The sequence below is a fragment of the Aquarana catesbeiana genome, linkage group LG06 (assembly GCF_042186555.1).
Source record: "Aquarana catesbeiana isolate 2022-GZ linkage group LG06, ASM4218655v1, whole genome shotgun sequence".
In the NCBI taxonomy this organism is placed as follows: Eukaryota; Metazoa; Chordata; class Amphibia; order Anura; family Ranidae; genus Aquarana; species Aquarana catesbeiana.
This window is the reverse complement of record NC_133329.1, coordinates 21,523,223-21,543,394: the sequence shown is the minus strand read 5'-3', so window position 1 is coordinate 21,543,394 and position 20,172 is coordinate 21,523,223. Positions and strand designations below refer to the sequence as shown.

Below are 20,172 nucleotides of genomic sequence, written 5' to 3'. Positions count from 1 at the left end.
TTAAAAATTATAAATATTAATTACCAAATAATCTAAAAAATATAAATATAGATATAGAGATATGATTATATTGCCTACCTGCAATATAAAGTGGAGAAATGCAATTGATGAAGGATAAGCACCATTTCTTTGGATCTGTATTACCTAAAAAAAAGGGATAATACATAAAACAAAATCAACATTTCCAGTTTTGAAGGATGAGAGCCATGGTAGGGAGGAGCGATGTGTACGTTGGAGGCCGGAGAGAGGTAGTATGGATGAGAGATGTGGTAGGGAGGGAGAAGAGAGTGAGCAAGGAGGTGAGAGAGCAGGCTTGTGGGAGGTACTGAGCAGAGAGGTGGGAGGGAGGAGAGCAGGGAGGTGAGAGGTTGTGAGCGGGCTGGTGTGCGGTAGTGATATGGCTGGTGGGTGGTAGTGAGCAGGCTGGTGGGAAGAAGTGAGCAGGAGGTGGGAAGGAGTGAGCAGGCTGGTGGGAGGGATTGAACAGGGAGGTGGGAAGGAGTGAGCAGGCTAGTGAGAGGTAGTGAGCAAACTGGTGTGAGGGAGGGAGCAGGGAGGTGAGAGGGAGTGAGCAGGGAGGTGGGAGGGAGTGAGCAGGCTGGTGGGAGGGAGTGAGCAGGGAGGTGGGAGGGAGTGAGCAGGCTGGTGGGAGGGAGTGAGCAGGGAGGTGGGAGGGAGTAAGCAGGGAGTGAGCAGGGAGGTGGGAGGGAGTAAGCAGGGAGTGAGCAGGGAGGTGGAAGGGAGTGAGCAGGGAGGTGGGAGGGAGTGAGCAGGCTGGTGGGAGGGAGTGATCAGGCTGGTGAGCAGGTAGGTGGGGTGATTGAACAGGGAGGTGGGAGGGAGTGAGCAGGGAGGTGGGAGGGAGTGAGCAGGCTAGTGAAAGGTAGTGAGCAAGCTGGTGGGAGGGAGTGAGCAGGGAGGTGGGAGGGAGTGAGCAGGTAGGTGGGAGGGAGTGAGCAGGCTAGTGGGAGGTAGTGATCAGGATTGTGGGAGGTAGTGAGCAGGCTGGTGGGAGGGAGTGAGCAGGGAGGTGGGAGGGAGTGAGCAGGCTGGTGGGAGGGAGTGAGCAGGGAGGTGGGAGTGAGTGAGCAGGGAGGTGGGAGTGAGTGAGCAGGCTGGTGGGAGGGAGTGATCAGGCTGGTGGATGGTAATGAGCAGGCTGATGGGAAGGAGTGAGCAGGAAGGTGAGCAGGGAGGTGGGAGTGATTGAACAGGGAGGTGGGAGGGAGTGAGCAGGCTAGTGAGAGGTAGTGAGCAAGCGGGTGGGAGGGAGTGAGCAGGCTGGTGGGAGGGAGTGATCAGGCTGGTGGGTGGTAGTGAGCAGGCTGTTGGGAAGGAGTGAGCAGGCTGGTGGGAGGGAGTGAATAGGGAGGTGGGAGGGAATGAGAAATGGTGGAATAGAGGAGAGAAGATCTAAAATATATACTGTAACCAAAAAAAAAAAAGAAATTAATAGCAATACCTGGCAATTCACAAAAATGGTTATATTACCAAAATAACCAATTGTTCTGAGGATACAAGTCAAACTGGATCTGAAATATAAAATTAAAAATTAATATAAAAATAATAACAATACAAAAAAAATCATAAAAATAAATAGGGGAATAGAAAGTCAATTTAAATTGCAATAAATAAAAAAAAAGGGAATAGAAAACCATTTAAAAATACAAAGGCTTATAACTGGGATGGAATATTAACTTCAAATAAACAAAAAAAAATTTAAATAAATAAATAAATAAATAAACAATAATACAAAATAAAAAAATAGAAAAAATAATACATAAACAAATAAATTAAAAAAATGTTTTAAATGTAAAAAAAAAGTAAAATACAAAAAAAAAAAAAAAAATACAATATGTCATCACTTACCTTTTGTTTGAGAAAAATTGCTGGTGATGAGCAATCAGGGTGCAATCGACAGAACAAAGCAATGCTCGAGCCTCCCGCCGCACGTCCTTCTCCTATGCTGGTCACTCTGTCTCTGCTGTTAGAGGATGTAAACAAAGGGATTCCCATATTAAAAATGGCGCCAAAATCTCCCTAGAATCACGTCACTTCTGATTTTGAAGTACCGCGATTCTAGCCCTCGGCGCTGCCCTCTGCCTCCTGGGAAATGATAACACACATCTCCCAGAAGCAGTAGCGAGTGGAGGCGCCGAGGGAAGTGACGTCAGGAGCCCAGGCACTGAAGGAGGCAGATTTCGAGGGACCACATAGCAACAGGGAAAAAAAGGTAAGTAAAAAAAAAAATTTCTCCAGATTTTTTTTTAATGGATTTCATGAACATTTATGACTTTTGTTTTTTTTGGGTGGAACTCCACTTTAAGTAGGCAGGACTGACGAGCAGGATCATCAACAGTGGAGAGAGATGGGAGCTGGCAATTAGCCAACAGCTGAGCAGCCAGCTCAGAGAAGGAAGGGCTGAGCCAAGCCCTGACAGATAGCCAGGAAAAGCTTAATGAGAGTTCAAAACCTTCTCCACGCCATCAAAAATAAAAAAACAAAACTTTCAGCTAGGCATACATTTGTATTTAGTGCTAGCTGCATAATTGTCCTTGTTTATTATCCTCAGTTTTTGTGCCTGGGAAAGGAAGGGGTGGTCATGGACCACCTAAATACCAGCCTTATGGACTTTTAAACACCTCCCATCCTTAGGCTGTTTAGAAATGGTCTAAGGTTGAAGTGGTTATACCGGGATCATGGTTGAGGCTAGTGGCGATTTCCTACAAGGTTAAAGTGATTTGAGCGGTGATTGAGCCGCGGGAGCACTCTTACAGGCAGAGGAATGTGGTCCCCCCCCCTCCCGCCACTGCCTTTACCAGGCTGTCCCATTTGATCAGAGAGCCCAGAAAGGCGTGTGCTTCCCAGGACATGGTGAGAGGAACTGACATTGTTTCTCCCACTGTATGACATCAGAAACCAAGTGTCAAGGATTTGATCGCGTCCAGGTTTTGGTCTCTTGTAAAGAAGACGTTACTGGCTTGTGAAAGCATCTGATCAAATCGATCTCAGTTTGATCAGATGCTATAGAAGCCAGAGGAGAGATATAAGGTCTCATAGACCCCAGATCTCTCCACATTAGACATGTGTGATTCGGTTTGTAACGAATAGATTTTAACAAATAGAATTTGTTAGTATTCGTACATTCGGATCAATTCGAACATCCGAATAGCTGAAAGAACCAAAATACGAAAATTATGAAATTACGAATAAGCAAAATAAGGAACACGCGAAAATATGAACTTACGAACGGACAAACTTAAAAAAATACGAAACTCCGAAACAGTAAAAGAGAGAAAATGACACCTATAACAAATGATTTACATTTTGTATTTCCAATCCTTTGTCTGTTCGTAATTCCGTATCTTCGTATGTTCATTCGTGTGTTCGTGATTTCGTTTCTTCGTCTGTTCATAATTTTGTTTGTTCGTGTTCTCGAATCGTTCTTTCGAATGGGCAGTGTATTAGTGAGTGATGTATCTTACTTAATATCTTTAGCCAATCAGCTTATCCCTTTTGTGTCTGAGTCGCACTGCGTTCCTGAATCTTTTTAGATTCAGTTGAGGAGGAGACTGAGTCAGGTCTGGTGACTGAGGGAGTGGACTGGAGGAAGTACAGGACTTATTAGAAAAGGAAGCATAGGATTATTATTCTTTATTTCCTATGAAAGTACAAGTCAACGAAAAAGACAATCTCATAAAAGTAACAATTACTAAATTATGAGTAGTGTACCGAATAAAATGAAAACTAATATCTAACAAAATTACGAATTTGGAATCAAAGTAAATTAGACTTAACGGAATTACGAATATTCCATATCAACGAAAATATAACTGTTACGAAAATACGAACGAGTCTGAATATGAAAACTTGCGCCTTATGAAATTACTAATCGTTACAAATCAACGGAAACGTAAAGAAACTAAACAAAACAAAATTTTTTGTTGTGCACATGTCTACCTGTCATGGCCCATGGTATCTCAAGGGATGTTGTTCATCCCTTGTAATAACAATAAAGTTGATAAAAAAAAAAAAAAAACATTAAAGGTACAAAATTTACCGTAAATAAAATAAGTAGTAAAGTAAAAAAAAATAAGAATTCAACTTTTTTAGGGCGGCACAGTGGTGTAGTGGATAGCACTCTCGCCTAGCAGTGAGAAGTGGTTGCTGGTTCGAATCCCAACCACGACACTACCTGCCTGGAGTTTGCATGTTCTCCCTGTGCCTGCGTGGGTTTCCTCCGGGTACTCTCGTTTCCTCCCACACTCCAAAGACATGCTGGTAGGTTAATTGGATCCTGTCTAAATTGTCCATAGTATGTATGAATGTGAGTTGGGGACATTAGATTGTAAGCTCCTTGAGGGTAGGGACTGATGTGAATGTACAATGTATATGTAAAAGCGCTGTGTAAATTGACGGCACTATATAAGTACCTAAAATAAATAAACAAACATTTATTATTTGTGCTGCCATTATAATAGTACATGTTCAATGTGTTCCTTTTGTTTTGTAGCAGAACACAAATTCCATCCTGGATGTTCTCCTTCTGGTAAGTCAATTTTTCTTTATAAAGGAGATACTCTTAAAGTGATATTAAAGTCAGTTTTTATTTTTTTTGTTTAAAAATAACAAACACATACCTCCCAACTTTTTGAGATGGGAACGAGGGACACCTATTAGCAAAAGTATGTAGGCATAGGACACACCCCCTGTCGCACCCTCTTAAAGGAGAATTACACACAAAAAAATATTAGTTAAACCCACAAGTGCTTTTTTTACCATTATTATTCCTTTATATTGGCTTTTGATATTTACAAATTTAGAAATCAGATGAAAGATTTAGCACTGAAAATGCTTTTTGAAAGATAAAAACTGCATTTTATATATAACTATATAGATCAGACCAAAATGAGGGACAGATGAGGAGAAAAGAGGGACAGAGGGACATTGTTCCAAATCAGGGACAGTTGGTAGCTATGCAAACATGTTATACTTACCTGCCCTGTGTAATGGTTTTGCACAGAACAGCCCCGATCCTCCTCTTCTCCCTCCTTCCTGCTGAGTGCCCCCTCAGAAAGCAGCTTGCTATGGGGGCACCTGAGCCAAGCCACTGCTCTGTGTGTCCATTCAGACATGGAGCCGTGGCTCGGCCCGCCCTTCCTTTCTCCCCATTGGCTCACTGACTGTGATTGACAACAGCTGGAGCCAATAGTGCCCGCTGCTGTGTCTCAGCCAGAAAGGAAGGAGAGTCCCGGGCAGCCGAGGTTCCTCGTGTGACATTGCTGGATCGACATGGGGCTCAGGTAAATATTAGGGGGCCTGAGGGGGGCTGCTGCACACAAAAGGTTTTATAGAATGCATTAACCACTTGCCGCCCACGCTATAGCAGAAAGACGGCTACAGTGTGAGTCTAAATTGCCGGGAGGGCATCCTTGTATGTCCTCCCGTTCTCCTAGGGGGCATGCTCTGTAATAGCCAAGTCAGTGAGACTCGGCTGATCATAGATCGGGTAAAGAGCCAATCACAGCAGGCCCTTTACCATGTGATCAGCTGTCCGGCAATAACAGCTGATCACAGAAATCAAATGTCGGTTATCTTTTTTTCCTTCACACTGTCAGCGTGAAGGAAAAAGAAGCTGCAGATGCTGTTAGAGGGAGAAAGGTCCTGACTGTGCTGCAAATCAGTGCCATCAATGCCCACCAATGCCAGATATCAGTGCCCATCAGTGCCCACCAGTGCCACCTATCAGTGCCCACCAGTTCCACCTATCAGTGCCCACCAGTGCTGTCAATCAGTGCCTCATCATCAGTGCTGCCTATCAGTGCCCCTTACCAGTGCCTACCAGTGCCCATCAGTGCCAACTATCAGTGTGCCACCTATCTGTTCCACCTCTCCGTGCAGCCTATCAGCGCCCATCAGTGCCACCTGGCAGTGCCCATCAGTGCCAAACATCAGTGCTCATCAGTTCCACCCATCAGTGCCACCTCATCAGTGCCACCTCATCAGTGCCTCCTCAGTGCCGCCTCATCAGTGTGAGAGCGCTGAAAGCTGAAAATTGGTCTGGGCAGGAAGGGAATTTAAGTACCCGGTAAGCAATCAGTTAAGATAAAAAACCTTCTGCCCTTAGAACCACTTTAAGCTGGCTATAGATGGATCAAAAATCATCCAGTTTAGCAGGGATCGGCAGAATTTCAATCCATCTATTCATTGATTTGTGTACAACCAGCCTGTTGGGTTTTTTGTGTTGATGGGGGAATCAGATTTTTTTTTGGTTGAATGAAAAAAAAAAAGCATCATCTATGGCCTGCCTTAGAACTGTGACAACACAATGGAAATGTTACCTGTATAGACAGTGTGTAGGATCACAATGGTCCTCTATTCATTCCTTCTCTCTTCTCAGGTGATTGCAGCTCTTATCCTATTTGCTCTTTTGGTTTGCATAATAAGATATGGCTGTTCTCAGGTAAGTACAATCAGTAGGGTAAGTAAAATCTAATGACAGGAAAACATTGATGTTTCAGCTGTAGGTGTATAAAACCAATTCACTCCAAAGAAATACAAACTGAATGCTACAATTCTGCTGGTGGAGTTAAAACTTCCATGTTACTCAAAAATAGAACTAAAGGGAAACATGTGAATGGGAGGGTTATAACCCCTGTCAGCTTTTGTTGACTTCTGTGTCCCATTGAGGAGATATCTCTTCACTACCTGTCCTATAGTCAAAACAGGAAGCGAACGCATACGTAAGTCATGCCCGCATATGAAACTGTGTTCAAACCATACATGTGAGGAATTGCCACGATTGTTAGAGCGAGAGCAATAATTGTAGCACTAGACCTCCTCTGTAACTTAAAACTGGTAACCTGTAGAAATATTTAAACATCGCCAATGGAGATTTTTGCAACGGCTGCCATTTTATTCTCTAGGGTGTCTGAAAAAAAAAAAATATAATGTTTGGAGGTTCTAAGTAATTTTCTAGCAAAAGAAACTGGTTTTAAAACAATTTAAAAATACAAAGGCTTATAACTGGGATGGAATATTAACTTCAAATAAACCAAAAAATATATATTAAAAAAAAATAAATAAATAAACAATAATCCCCCTAAAAAAAATAGAAAAATTAATAATAAAAAAAATAAATGAAAAAAAAAATGTTTTAAATGTTAAAAAAAAAAAAATACAAAAAAAAAATACAATATATCATCACTTACCTTTTGTTTGTGAAAAATTGCTGGTGATGAGCACTCAGAGTGCAATCGATAGAATAAAGCAATGCTCGAGTCTCTCATCGCATGTCCTTCTCCTATGCTGGTCGCTCTGTCTCGGATGTTAGAGGATGTACACAAAGGGATTCCCATATTAAAAATGGCACCAAAATACCCCTAGAATTGCGTCACTTCCGGTTTTGAAGTACTGAGATTCTAGCCCTCGGCGCTGCCCTCTGCCTCCTGGGAAATGATGACACACATCTCCCAGGAGCAGTAGCAAGCGGAGGCGCCGAGGGAAGTGAAGTCAGGAGCCCAGGCACAGAAGGAGGCAGATTTCGAGGGACCACATAGTAACAGGGAAAAAAGGTAAGTAAAAAAAAAATTTTCTCCAATTTTTTTTTTTAATTGATTTCATGCACATTTTTGACTTTTGTTTTTTTGGGGTGGAACTCCACTTCAAGTAGGCAGGACTGACGAGCAGGATCATCAACAGTTGAGAGAGATGGGAGCTGGCAATTAGCTGACAGCTGAGTAGCCAGTAGCCTTGAGCGGCGATTGCAATTCGGTTTGTAACTACAGTACCTGACCGCGAGATTGTGTTTCTAGTGCGATCCCATCACGCTGGTTCTCGGCGACAGGGTACTGTGCATGTCATGCTGGCTCGCTGATCAGGAAAGGAAAACTTTTTTTTCCTTTCACGATGAGTGACAGGCAGTGCTGACAGCTGTCTGGTATGAATCATGAGGGGGAACGCCGTGCCAAATTTTAAATGAAAAAAACGGCGTGGGTTCCCCCCCAGGAGCATACCAGGCCCTTATGACGCCAGAGTCCCTGCACATGCTGGGACTCTGACGTCACAAGGGGGCGGGGTCATCGCCTATATAAATGGCTGCGCAGCTCACACACAGCATTCCAGCCTGAGAGAGCGTTGTGTCAACATCTCTGGAAGAGAAGAGGGAACAAGACAGCGCAGAAGACCGGGCTCCTCCGCTAGCAAAAGAGCAGCAAAAGAGTAGAAGATAGCGGAGGAGCCCGGCAGAAGGAAGAAGGCACTGGAGAAGAACCAGAGAGTGCAGAGACGACGCCGGAGAGAGGGAGAAGAGGCCTGAGAGACCCCCGAAGTTGGCAGAAGACCCCAGAAGCCGGAAGAAGACCCCCGAAGTCGGAAGAAGACCCCCGGAGCTGCCTAATAAATTACTTTTAAAATCTGTGTAGTGTGTTTGTGACAGACTCACCCAGGATAGAGGCTTTTGGAGGGGACTGAATGTGAGCCTCTTGCCTACAGATTATGGGCCTTGGCATTTGGGGTACCCTTGAGGTGTTGTTACTTTGGCTTTGGCTCCTTGTCCCCCAGGACACACAGACTCTGGGGATCCTGTATTTGCCATAGTAGCAATAGTGACTGAGTCACACTGTTGGGACTCATACTACGAGAAGATGTTAATGTCATCAACTCCACTCACCTGTCTGATGTCAGCTATAATGTGTTTAATGTAAATGAGTTTAGTCTGGCTTACCACAGGTTCTAAGGGGATTCAACTCATTGTTGTTTGTTCTAATTAACCCTGTGTTGATGTTTATGGTAATAGTCAATGAGCTAGGAGACGTAGTCACCTAGGCTGTATAAAGAATTAGATAATTAACTCCTGTTAATTAGGTTACAGTTGTATTGTTAGAGGAGGTTCCAACGGCATATAAAGTCTTGTAATTTTGATTCTAAAAAAAATAGTCCATGTTAGCAACAAGCAAGTGTCGCCTTGTTTTGTGCTCAGAGAGGTTGGAATATCTGATATCTGTATCCAGACTACAAGGAAGTGGTATACTGACGGAAGCACTCAAGCGGGGTGTGGGACGTTTCATGACATTGGTGGCAAGCAGCGGGAAAGCTTCCTGCAGTCTGGGAAATCTAAACCTCCACCTGGATCCAAGATCAGGATAGCAGACTTAAGTCACACCAGCGGAGATATGGACCTGGCATCCCGGGGCTGCTGCGGATCATCCTTTCAACATACACCAGGACTGTGTCTGAGGATGAATACCTGGAGCTCAGGCAGCAGATTTGGGTGGAGCTCTGGATTGGAGCCCTCCAGCTTGCTGGTATAAAACAGGGCAAGTGCTTTCTGACCCAAGAGCAACAGGCCAGTAACCAATGGGCATTGCGGATGGCAGACGGAAGAACAACCTGATGAGCCTCCAGCAGAAGAGCTGCTATCAGGGCCAAAGTTTACTGTGCTCTGCCCAGCACCAACAGTGGCTTTGGCCTTCTTGAGAGAAGAGGTAGTCGGCCTTTCTCCCACAACACTGACAGTGACATGTGATTTTCTGACAGCAATATCTATGGAGTTACAACAAACTTCTTCAGTTGAAGATCTGGTAACGGAACAGAGGGTCTAAGACCTCTGTCCCACACTTTTAGCAATTCCAGAGACTGGGGATTTAATAGACGTTTCTGTAGAGGAGGAACCACCTAGCAAACCCCCAGCAGAAGTGCTGGCAACCGGACAGAGGGTCCAAGACCTCTGCCCCACACCTGTGGCAGTTTCGGAGGCTCAGGGTGAGAAGGTGGCAATCACTTCCCAGCAGCAGATACAGGGGGAGACGGGAGAGGAGGTGTGCATTGTCCCTCCCCAACAGTTGGCCAGGGTGGAGGAAGCGGACTTTCCTCCCCAGCAAAGATCCCTGCACCTGGGTGACAGTACCATAGACATGTCATCCCAGCAGCCAGATGAGGGAATGGAAAAGAAAGCAACCGGCTCACCTCCCCAATGGCAGCTACACAGTTTGGGAGTAGAAGAAGCCAGCCTCCTGCCCCAATGGTTAGCCAGAGCGGAGGATGTGAAGTCCCCAGCAGAAGTGCTGGCAACAGGGCAGAGTGCTACCAACCTCTGCCCAGCACCGGCAACAACTGTGGAGATCCAGGGAGCCGGGGCAGTTGGCCCCTCTCTCCAGCGACAAGCTGATGTAGTGGAGATGCTACTCCCAGCTGAATCTCTGGCAACAGGGCAGAGCACTGCTGGCCTCTGCCTAGCACCTACAGTTTCTTCTCAGCTTCAGGGAATTGGGACAGTGGGCCCCTCTGCCCAGCAACAGGCCAAGCCATGGAATGGTAAACACCACCCAGATGAAGCGCTGACAGACGGACAGAGAGTCAATGACCTCTGCCTCACACCTACTGAGGTCAACTATTCCTTGCAGCCAAGAAAGGAGATCATGTGGACAGACTCTGTGAGTTCACTCTGCCTGACTAACGCATGTCCAGACCAGGTGGAGGTCTGGGACCTTGTTAATCAACTTTTGATGGGGGAGAAATGTGACAGACTCACCCGGGATAGAGGCTTTTGGAAGGGACTGAATGTGAGCCTCTTGCCTACAGATTATGGGCCTTGGCATTTGGGGTACCCTTGAGGTGTTGTTACTTTGGCTTCGGGTCCTTGTCCCCCAGGACACACAGACTCTGGGGACCCTGTATTTGCCAAAGTAGCAATAGTGACTGAGTCATACTGTTGGGACTCATACTGTGAGAAGATGCTAATGTCATCAACTCCACGCACCTGTCTGATGTCAGCTATAATGTGTTTAATGTAAATGAGTTTAGTCTGGCTTACCACAGGTTCTAAGGGTATTCAACTCATTGTTGTTTGTTCTAATTAACCCTGTGTTGATGTTTATGGTAATGTGTGTTGAATAGTCAATAAAGCTAGGAGACGTAGTCACCTAGTCTGGGTAAATGATTTAGTAAACTAGCTCATGTTAATTAGGTTACAGTTGTATTGTTAGAGGAGGTTCCAACGGCATATACAGTCTTGTAATTTTGATTCTAAATAAAAAATAGTCCATGTTAGCAACAAGCAAGTGTCGCCTTGTTTTGTGCTCAGAGAGGTTGGAATATCTGATATCTGTATCCAGACTACAAGGAAGTGGTATACTGACGGAAGCACTCAAGTGGAGTGTGGGAAGTTTCGTGACAGTGTTTTTTTTATTGACACTTTTTTCCCTAGGTGAATGGGTAGGGGTACCATGTACCCCATACTCATTCACATAGGGTGGGGGGCCAGGATCTGGGGGCCCCCTTATTAAAGGGGGCTCCCGGATTCCGATAAGCCCCCCGCCCGCAGACCCCGACAACCAACGGCCAGGGTTGTTGGGAAGAGGCTCTTGTCCTCACCAACATGAGTTTTCCTTTCCCGATCAGCGAGCCAGCTTGGCGCTGGCTCCTGCGATGGGGCTCACAGGTGTCAAATCTCGCCGATAAATGCGGCGAGATTGACAAAATATCGCGGTCACCTACTGTAATAGGGTTTCGTACAAATTTGTTAGTATTCGTACATTTGGATCAATTCGAACATCCGAATAGCTAAAAGAACCAAAATACGAAAATGACGAAATTACGAATAAGCAAAATAACGAACACGCGAAAATACGAACTTATGAATGGACAGACTTACGAAAATTGGAAACTCCAAAACAGTAAAAAAGAGAAAATGACATCTATAATGAATGATTTACATTTCATATTTTCAATCCTTTGTCTGTTCATAATTTCATATCTTCATATTTTCATTCGTGTGTTCGTAATTTCGTTTCTTCGTATTCTCGAATCGTTCTTTTTAATGGGCAGTGTATTAGTGAGTGATGTATCTTACTTAATATCTTTAGCCAATCAGTTTATCTCTTTTGTGTCTGAGTCACACTGCATTCCTGAATCTTTTTAGATTCAGTTGAGGAGGAGACGGAGTCGGGTCTGGTGACTGAGGAAGTGGACTGGAGTAAGTACAGGACTTATTAGAAAAGGAAGCATAGGATTATTATTCTTTATTTCCTACGAAAGTACGAATCAACGAAAAAGGCAATCTCACAAAAGTAACAATTACTAAATTACAAGTAGTGTACCGAATGAACGAAAACTATCATCTAACAAAATTACGAATTTTGAATCAAAGTAAATTAGAATTAACAGAACTAACGGAATTACGAATATTCCATATCAACGAGAATATAACTGTCACGAAAAATACAAACGAGTCCGAATATGAAAACTCGCGTCTTGCGAAATTACTAATCATTACAAATCAACGGAAACGTAAAGAAACTAAAAGAAATAACATTTTTTGTTGTGCACATGTCTACCTATCATGGCCCATGGTAGCCCAAGGTCTCTTCCTGGTAAGACAATTTTACTCTATAAAGGAGATACTCTTAAAGTGATATTAAAGTCAGTTTTTATTTTTTTTTGTTTAAAAATAACAAACACACACCTCCCAACTTTTTGAGATGGTAATGAGGGACACCTATTAGCAAAAGTATGTAGGCATAGGACACACCCCCTGCCACGCCCCCTTAAAGGAGAATTACACACAAAAAATGATTAGTCAAACCCACAAATGTTTTTTTTACCATTATTACGCCTTTATATTGGCTTTTGATATTTACAAATTTAGAAATCAGATGAAAGATTTAGCACTGAGAATTGCTTTTTGAAAGATAAAAAGTGCATTTTATATACAACTGTTTAGATCAGACCAAAATGAGGGACAGATGAGGAGAAAAGAGGGACAGAGGGACTTTTTTCCACATCAGGGACAGTTGGGAGCTATGCAAACATGTTATACTTATCTGCCCTGTGTAATGGTTTTGCACAGAGCAGCCCTGATCCTCCTCTTCTTGGGTCCCTCGCTGGGATCCCTGGTCCCTCAATCCTGCCCCCACAGCAAGCAGCTTGCTATGGGGGTGTCCGAGCCGAGCCACTGTTCTGTGTGTCCATTCAGACACGGAGCCGTGGCTTGGCCCCGCCCCTCCTCTCTCCTCATTGGCTCACTGACTGTAATTGACAACAGCTGGAGCCAATGGTGCCCACTGCTGTGTCTCAGCCAACCAGGAAGGAGAGTCCCGGGCAGGCAAGGTTCTCGTGTGACATTGCTGGATCGAGATGAGGTTCAGGTAAATATTGTAAATATATATATATATATATATATATATATATATATATATATTGGTAAATATTAGGGGGACTGAGGGGGGCTGCTGCACGCAAAAGGTTTTATAGAATGCATTAACCACTTGGCTTAAATTGCTGGGAGGGCGTCCACGTATGTCCTCCCGTTCTCCCAGGGGGCTCGCTCTGTGATAGCCGAGTAGATGAGACTTGGCTGATCATAGATCGGGTAAAGGACCAATCACAGCAGACCCTTTACCATGTAATCAGCTGTCAGGCAATAACAGCTTATCATTGAAATCAAATGCCGGTTATCGTTTTTTTCCTTCACGCTGTTAGCGTGAAGGAAAAAAAAAGAAGCCGCAGGTGCTTCTTTTTACTTCGAGAGAAAGGTCCCGCCTGTTCTGAAAATTAGTGCCATCATTGCTCACTAGTGCCACATATCAGTGCCCATCAGTGGCCACCAGTGCCACATATCAGTGCCCATCATTGCTCACCAGTGCCACATATCAGTGCCCATCAGTGCCCACCAGTGCCACATATCAGTGCCCACCAGTGCCCATCAGTGCCCACCAGTGCCCACCAGTGCCACATATCAGTGCCCATCAGTGCCCACCAGTGCCACCTATCAGTTCCCACCAGTGCTGTCAATCAGTGCCTCATCATCAGTGCTGCCTATCAGTGCCCCTTACCAGTGCCTATCAGTGCCCATCAGTGCCACCTATTAGTGTGCCACCTATTAGCTCCACCTCCCCGTGTCACCTATCAGTGCCACCTGTCAGTGCCCATCAGTGCCAAACATCAGTGCCCATCAGTTCCACCCATTAGTGCCACTTCATCAGTGCCTCCTCATGAGTGCCTATCAGTGCCGCCTCATCAGTGAAAGAGCTCTGAAAGCTGAAAATTGGTCTGGGCAGGAAGGGAATATAAGGGCCTAGTAAGCAAGTGGTTAAGATAAAAAACCTTCTGCCCTTATAACCACTTTAAGCTGGCTATAGATGGATCGAAAATCAGCCAGTTTAGCAGTAGGGATGAGCTTCGAGTTCGAGTCGAACTCATGTTCGACTCGAACATCGGCTGTTCGCCAGTTCACCGAACAGCAAACAATTTGGGGTGTTCGCGGCAAATTCGAAAGCCGCAGAACACGCTTTAAAAGTCTATGGGAGAAATCAAAAGTGCTAATTTTAAAGGCTTATATGCATGGTATTGTCATAAAAAGTGTTTGTGGATCTGGGTCCTGCCCCAGGAGACATGGAGCAATGCAAAAAAAAGTTTTAAAAACGGCCATTTTTTTGGGAGCAGTGATTTTAATAATGCTTAAAGTGAAACAATATAAGTGTAAAATTCCTTTAAATTTCGTATCTGGGGGGTGTCTATAGTATGCCTGTAAAGGGGTGCATGTTTTGCATGTTTAGAACAGTCTGACAGCAAAATGACATTTCAAAGGAAAAAAAGTAATTTAAAACTTCTCGCGGCTATTAATGAATTGTCGGTCCGACAATACACATAAAAGTACATTGATAAAAAAATGGCATGGGATTTCCCCACAGGGGAACTCCGAACCAAATTTTTTTTTAAAATGGCGTGGGGGTCCCCCTAAATTCCATACCAGGCCCTTATCCGAGCACGCAACCTGGCAGGCCGCAGGAAAAGAGGGGGGACGAGAGAGGGCCCCCCTCCTGAACCGTACCAGGCTACATGCCCCCAACATTGGGAGGGTGCTTTGGGGGTCCCCCCCAAAGCACCTTGTCCCCATGTTGATGGGGACAAGGGCCTCATCCCCACAACCCTTGCCCGGTGGTTGTGGGGATCTGCGGGCAGGGGGCTTATCGGAATCTGAAAGCCCCCTTTAACAAGGGGACCCCCAGATCCCGGCCCCCCCTGTGTGAATTGGTAAGGGGGTACAAAAGTACCCCTACCATTTCACAAAAAAAGTGTCAAAAATGTTAAAAATGACAAGAGACAGTTTTTGACAATTCCTTTATTTAAAGTCTTCTTCTTTCCATCTTCTTTCTTCTATCTTCTTTCTTCTATCTTCCTTTGGTTTCTTCCTCCATCTTCTTCTTCCTCTGGTTCTTCCTCCTATCCTCTGCTTCTTGCTCCGGTGTTCTCGTCCAGCGTCTTCCTCCACGGCGTCTTCTTCCCTTCTTCATTCTCTGGCCGCTCCACATCCATGATGGGAGGCTGCCGCTCTGTGACGCTTCTCGTCTTCTGACACTTGTTAAATAATGGAGGGCGGGGCCACCCAGTGACCCCGCCCCCTCTGACGCACGGGGACTTGACGGTGACTTCCCTATGGGTTTCCCCATGACGTCAGAGGGGGCGGGGTCACCTGGTTACGTAATGGGTCATGGATGCGGAGCGGCCCGAGAACGAAGAAGGGAAGAAGACACCGCGGAGGAAGATGCCGGACGAGAACACCGGAGCAAGAAGCAGAGGATCGGAGGAAGAACCAGAGGAAGAAGAAGATGGAGGAAGAAACCGAAGGAAGATAAAAGAAAGAAGATGGAAAGAAGAAGACTTTAAATAAAGGAATTGTCAAAACCTCTCTTGTCATTCTTGTCATTAACTCTCTTGTCAATCTCTCGCCCCCCCTCTTTTCCTGCGGCCTGCCAGGTTGCATGTTTGGATAAGGGTCTGGTATGGATTTTTGGGGGGACCCCACGCCATTTTTGTTTATTTTGGCGCGGGGTTCCCCTTAAAATCCATACCAGACCTGAAGCGTCTGGTATGGATTTTGAGGGGGACCCCCACGCCATTTTTAAAAAAAATGTTGGCGCAAAGTTTCCCTTAATATCCATACCAGACCTGAAGGGCCTGGTATGGAATTTAGGGGGACCCCCACGCCTTTTTTAAAAAAAAATTTAGTTCAGGGTTTCCCTGTGGGGAAATCCCATGCTGTTTTTATCAATGAACTTTTATGTGTATTGTCGGACCAACAATTCATTAATAACCGCGAGTAGTTTTAAATTACTTTTTTTCCTTTGAAATGTCATTTTGCTGTCAGACTGTTCTAAACACGGGAAACATGCGCCCCTTTACAGGCATACTATAGACACCCCCCAGGTACGAAATTTAAAGGGATATTACACTTTTATTGTTTTACTTTAAGCATTATTAAAATCACTGCTCCCGAAAAAACGTCTGTTTTTAAAACTTTTTTTTGCATTGATTAATGTCCCCTGGGACAGGACCCGGGTCCCCAAACACTATTTATGACAATAACTTGCATATAAGCCTTTAAAATTAGCACTTTTGATTATTCATGTTCGAGTCCCATAGACTTTAACGGTGTTTGCGTGTTCAAACTAATTTTTTGCCTGTTTGCATGTTCTGGTGCAAACCGAACAGGGGGGTGTTCGGCTCATCCCTATTTAGCAGGGATCGGCAGAATTTCAAGCTATCTATTCATTGATTTGTGTACAACCAGCCAGTTGGGTTTTTTGTGTTGATGGGAGAATCAGATTATTTTTTTGGTTGAATGAAAAAAAAAAGCACCATCTATGGCCTGCCTTAGAACTGTGACAACACAATGGAAATCTTACCTGTACAGACAGTGTGTAGGATCACTACGGTCCTCTATTCATTCTTTCTCTCTTCTCAGGTGTTTGGAGCTTTTTTCCCATGTGCTGTTTTGGGATTCACAATAAAATATGTCTGTTCTCGGGTAAGTACAATCACTCGGGTAAGTAAAATCTAATGCCAGGAAAACATTGATGTTTCAGCTGTAGGTGTATAAACCTAATTCACTCCAAAGAAATACAAACTGAATGCTACAATTCTGCTGGTGGAGTTAAAACTTCCATGTTACTCAAAAGTAGAACTAAAGGGAAAAATGTGAATGGGAGGGTTATAACCTCTGTCAGCTTTTGTTGACTTATGTGTCCCATTGAGGAGATTTCTCTTCACCTCCTGTCCCATAGTCAAAACAGGAAGCGAACGCATACGTAATTTGCGCCCGCATATGAAAACGGTGTTCAAACCACACATGTGAGGTATCGTCGTGATTGTTAGAGGGAGAGCAATAATTCTAGCACTAGACCTCCTCTGTAACTTAAAACTGGTAACCTGTAGAAATTTTTAAACATCGCCAATAGAGATTTTTGCAACGGCCGCCATTTTATTCTCTAGGGTGTCTGAAAAAAAAATATATAATGTTTGGGGGTTCTAAGTAATTTTCTAGCAAAAGAAACTGATTTTAACCACTTCCGGACCGCTCAGCATCATTATACATTGGTACTTTGAAGAATATCGTTGTTAGCTGCCGCTTCAAGATAAAAGTGCTCTCTGCGGCAGATTCACCGCAAGATCACTTTGGCGGCGGGAGAGGGGTAATAAACCACAAGAAAATGGCCGACGCAAAACCATATGTTTTGAACTACAAGAAAATGGCCGAAGGCCAGGTATTTAACAGACAACACCACCGTCCAATTAGCATCCCCCTGATGAAGATAGGATATTTCCCTTGTATCGACACGTGTAGGGGACTGGACTGGATGGCACAGGAGACAGCTGGTCTGTAATATGGGGTAGGAGCACACAATCTCATCCACGGCTTGGCACTATTAAGGCATGCAATAGAGCAGTGCACTAATGCACCAGACCCATGTGAGTACCCTATAAAAGGGCTTTGGTTGCAGTAAATAAAATCTTTTAAAATGGTATCACACTATGGAGTTTCTTTCTGAGATTTATATGTGAGGAGGCTACATCTTTGAGCAGTGTTTGGACCTTGCAACCTGACCTGGAACCCAATTTGATGATTCAAAAGAGTCCATTAACCAAACCTAATTGTGAGGTCACATGCTCTGAGATGAGCGGCCAATACCTTGGGGTGGGGAGCACCTGAGTGTAATCACTGCTGCAGATCGCTATATTCACAGTCACCTATCAAGTCACGTTTATTATCTCTGTATTAAAGCGGAGTTCCACCCTAAAAAAAAAAAAATTCCTTTAAATGACTCCTTTAAACCTATAAACAAACATTTTTTTATACCTACCCTAAACACCCTGGTGCTATGCAGTCCTCGTAATCTGCCACTTTCGGGTCTGCGGAGTTCCTCGAGTCTTCCTCCCTCACCTGTGCTCCTGGGAAATGATGACACATCATTTCCCGGGAGTCTGTGGGCAGCACCATGCTCTAAAATCGTTACAAACAATCGGCGCTACGGCCGCCATTGAATGGCGCATGCGCGAGATCGAGAGGTGCATGCTGGTTACCCATCATGCACCTCTCCATTCATACTCCAGGAAGTGATCTTGATTGGGCTTCACATGCCCACATTAATAATGGAAACGGCCACAAACAGACGATTGCAATAATACAGTAAGGATTATATTTCTTTAAATAATCTATTAAGATCATTGTATAAATAAAAGAAAAAAAGGCGCCTCTAAGTGCAGAATTAAAACTTTTAATATCCCCAAACAAGATTAAAAACACTTACAGAATCAAGGATAAGAAGAGGCATAACATGGATGTATGAAGCAGGTGATCCGGCATCAGGAGGTCCCAGTGTATCACAGCTTTCCAGGGATAAGGATATGCAGCAGCAGAAGGTCCCAGGATAACCAGCAGGTGAACACCCCAGGCTCTGCGAACACTGGTGAAGCAATTGTGTCGTATGAGTCAGCATGGAGCATGAATCCCGGAAATGACGTCAGCGGGAGGGGACAACAACCAGCATGGACTGCAAACAGGAAATATGTCATCAAGATGGCTTGAAGAAAGAACACATTGGCTTGAAGAAGGAACCAATTCAGTAGTTCCGAAATGCATCCCATTTTGATGACATATTTCCTGTTTGCAGTCCATGCTGGTTGTTGTCCCCTCCCGCTGACGTCATTTCCGGGATTCATGCTCCATGTTGACTCAGACGATGCGATTGCTTCACCAGTGTTCCCAGAGCCTGGGGCGTTCACCTGCTGGTTATCCTGAGACCTTCTGCTGCTGCATATCGTTATCCCTGGAAAGCTGTGATACTCCTGACTGGGACCTCCTGATGCCGGATCATCATACATCCATGTTATGCCTCTTCTTATCATTGATTCTGTAAGTGTTTTTATTCTTGTTTGGGGATATTAAAAGTTTTAATTCTGAACTTAGAGGCGCCTTTTTTTTCTTTTATTTGTTTTCTATTAGAGATTGCTTCCCTCTTTGAGTGCAGCCCTAAGTGTTTGAAGACCACTTCATCCATCCAATAAAGACATTAACTGCCTAGTCCTGACATTCTGAGTGCCCTTGACATACGTTTTATTAAGATCACTGTATAGTCTTATTTAAATTTCGTTAACAATAATACTAGGATAAAAAAAAAAAAAAAATGCCGGGACTCCGCTTTAAGGATGCTAAAAAACTAATCCTGGGTGGTCAGAGTATCATGGACTTATATGCACTTGAGCACTTTATGGATCACTTTTGTATCAATATTTATATTTTATGAAATGTGTGTATATTCACGCTATATGATGTTGTAAGCTGTATGATGACTTTAGTCGCTTATATATTATTATTATTTTCTTGGATTACATAGTTACATAGTAGGTGAGGTTGAAAAAAGACACAAATCCGTCAAGTCCAACCTATGTGTGTGATTATGTGTCAGTATTACATTGTATATCCCTGTATGTTGCGGTCGTTCAGGTGCTTATCTAATAGTTTCTTGAAACTATCAATGCTCCCTGCTGAAACCACAACCTGTGGAAGGGAATTCCACATCCTTGCCGCTCTTACAGTAAAGAACCCTCTACATAGTTTAAGGTTAAACCTTTTTTCTTCGAACTCTCTAAATAGTTTAAGGTGAAAACGTTTTTCTTCTAATTGTAATGAGTGGCCACGAGTCTTGTTAAACTCCCTTCTGTGAAAAAGTTTTCTCCCTATTGTGGGGTCACCAGTACAGTATTTGTAAATTGAAATCATATCCCCTCTCAAGCGTCTCTTCTTCAGAGAGAATAAGTTCAGAGCTCACAACCTTTCCTCATAACTAATATCCTCCAGACCCTTTATTAGCTTTGTTACCCTTCTTTGTACTC

At 44.1% G+C, this 20,172-nt stretch overlaps 1 protein-coding gene across 3 annotated transcripts in view; it reads left to right on the top strand.

Annotated features, from left to right (window-relative positions):
• The window catches only part of LOC141148219 (uncharacterized), a 270,454-nt gene that overhangs the window by 170,660 nt on the left and 79,622 nt on the right, over positions 1 to 20,172 (top strand). For 2 of the 3 annotated variants that reach the window (XM_073635458.1, XM_073635459.1), the window contains exon 7: positions 16,745 to 16,807. The exons of the other annotated variant lie outside the window; for it this stretch is intronic. In XM_073635458.1, the coding sequence (XP_073491559.1) occupies positions 16,745 to 16,807 (63 nt within the window). The remainder of the gene's footprint in view (positions 1 to 16,744; positions 16,808 to 20,172) is intronic. 3 annotated transcript variants of the gene reach the window in all.